We start from the raw sequence: 1,041 nt of genomic DNA, 5'->3' as shown, positions 1-1,041 counted from the left end.
GTTGTGTATATTTGTTCGTACAAATTTCTGTTTTTCGTTTCGTTTCGTTTCGTTTGGTGTCTTTTATATCATACTTTTCGCTCCCGAAAGCTGCCCGGCCGGGCCCCGGTTTCGAAATGTGATGTAGGTCGAACCGGCTCAATACATATCTCTCATTTCTAGTTATGGGTTACTTTTTACGATAGTCTATGGAGACAACAACGTTGGGTACGTACGGATGTGTACCCAGGAAAATAAACATTTACCTGTTGATTCATTTTCATCCAAAATGATTGGTCCAAGAAATATCATGTGACGCCCGATCATGTCGACGTTCTCGTCAGGTGCCCTCTTACGTCTCGTGACGCAACCCTGAAATGAAAGTTATGATGAGACGTTTGATGTATGATTAAAGATGCACAAGAGCTACACGAAATCAGTCATTAACATGTCGTTTCCAAGTGCAACCACTTGTTTTCATTTTCCTGTCGTTCGAAAAGTGTGTCCATTTGTAAATTTGTAGTAATGGCGATGTCTCTAGAATAATAACGCATGTGAAAACACACGTTAGTTTTTATCCGTCCATAGTTGTCTTAAGGTAGGAATCTGTAAAATACTATTTGGTAAAGTAGGATAGTACAATGTAGAATAATAAAGCAAAGACTAGTATAGTATAGCATAGTATAGTATAGTGCAGTGTGGTGTAGTGTAGTGTAGTGTAGTGTAGTGTAGTGTAGTGTAGTGTAGTGTAGTGTAGTGTAGTGTAGGTAGTGTAGTGTAGTGTAATGTAGTATAATATAACATAGTATGGTATAATGATATATTATAATGATATAGTATAATGATATAGTATAATGATATAGTATAATGATAAAGTATAGCATAGTAACATGAACGAACCTGTTCACAGCGGGACCCAGAATCAGCGGCGTTACAGACCATCACCTCACAGTGCACGTACACCGTGTCCACCTCCTGAACGAAGCGGAACGCCTCAAAAGCAAAGCGCTCCTTGGCGGGATCGTCAATTGTGTAGAAATCTACGGTTTCGTCAGAGGCACA

General features: G+C 39.4%; 1 protein-coding gene across 1 annotated transcript in view; it reads right to left on the bottom strand.

Annotated features, from left to right (window-relative positions):
* Positions 1 to 422: 422 nt before the first annotated feature.
* The window catches only part of LOC118422167 (deleted in malignant brain tumors 1 protein-like), a 3,051-nt gene continuing 2,432 nt past the window's right edge, over positions 423 to 1,041 (bottom strand). Inside the window, exons 6-7 of the mRNA XM_035829684.1 lie at positions 880 to 1,041; positions 423 to 464 (exon numbers count right to left, since the gene is read on the bottom strand). The exon at positions 880 to 1,041 is cut by the window's right edge and continues 1 nt beyond it. Of these exons, the coding sequence (XP_035685577.1) occupies positions 423 to 464; positions 880 to 1,041 (204 nt within the window). The remainder of the gene's footprint in view (positions 465 to 879) is intronic.

Source organism: Branchiostoma floridae, chromosome 9, assembly GCF_000003815.2.
Source record: "Branchiostoma floridae strain S238N-H82 chromosome 9, Bfl_VNyyK, whole genome shotgun sequence".
In the NCBI taxonomy this organism is placed as follows: Eukaryota; Metazoa; Chordata; class Leptocardii; order Amphioxiformes; family Branchiostomatidae; genus Branchiostoma; species Branchiostoma floridae.
This window is presented reverse-complemented; position numbering and strand designations above follow the sequence as displayed.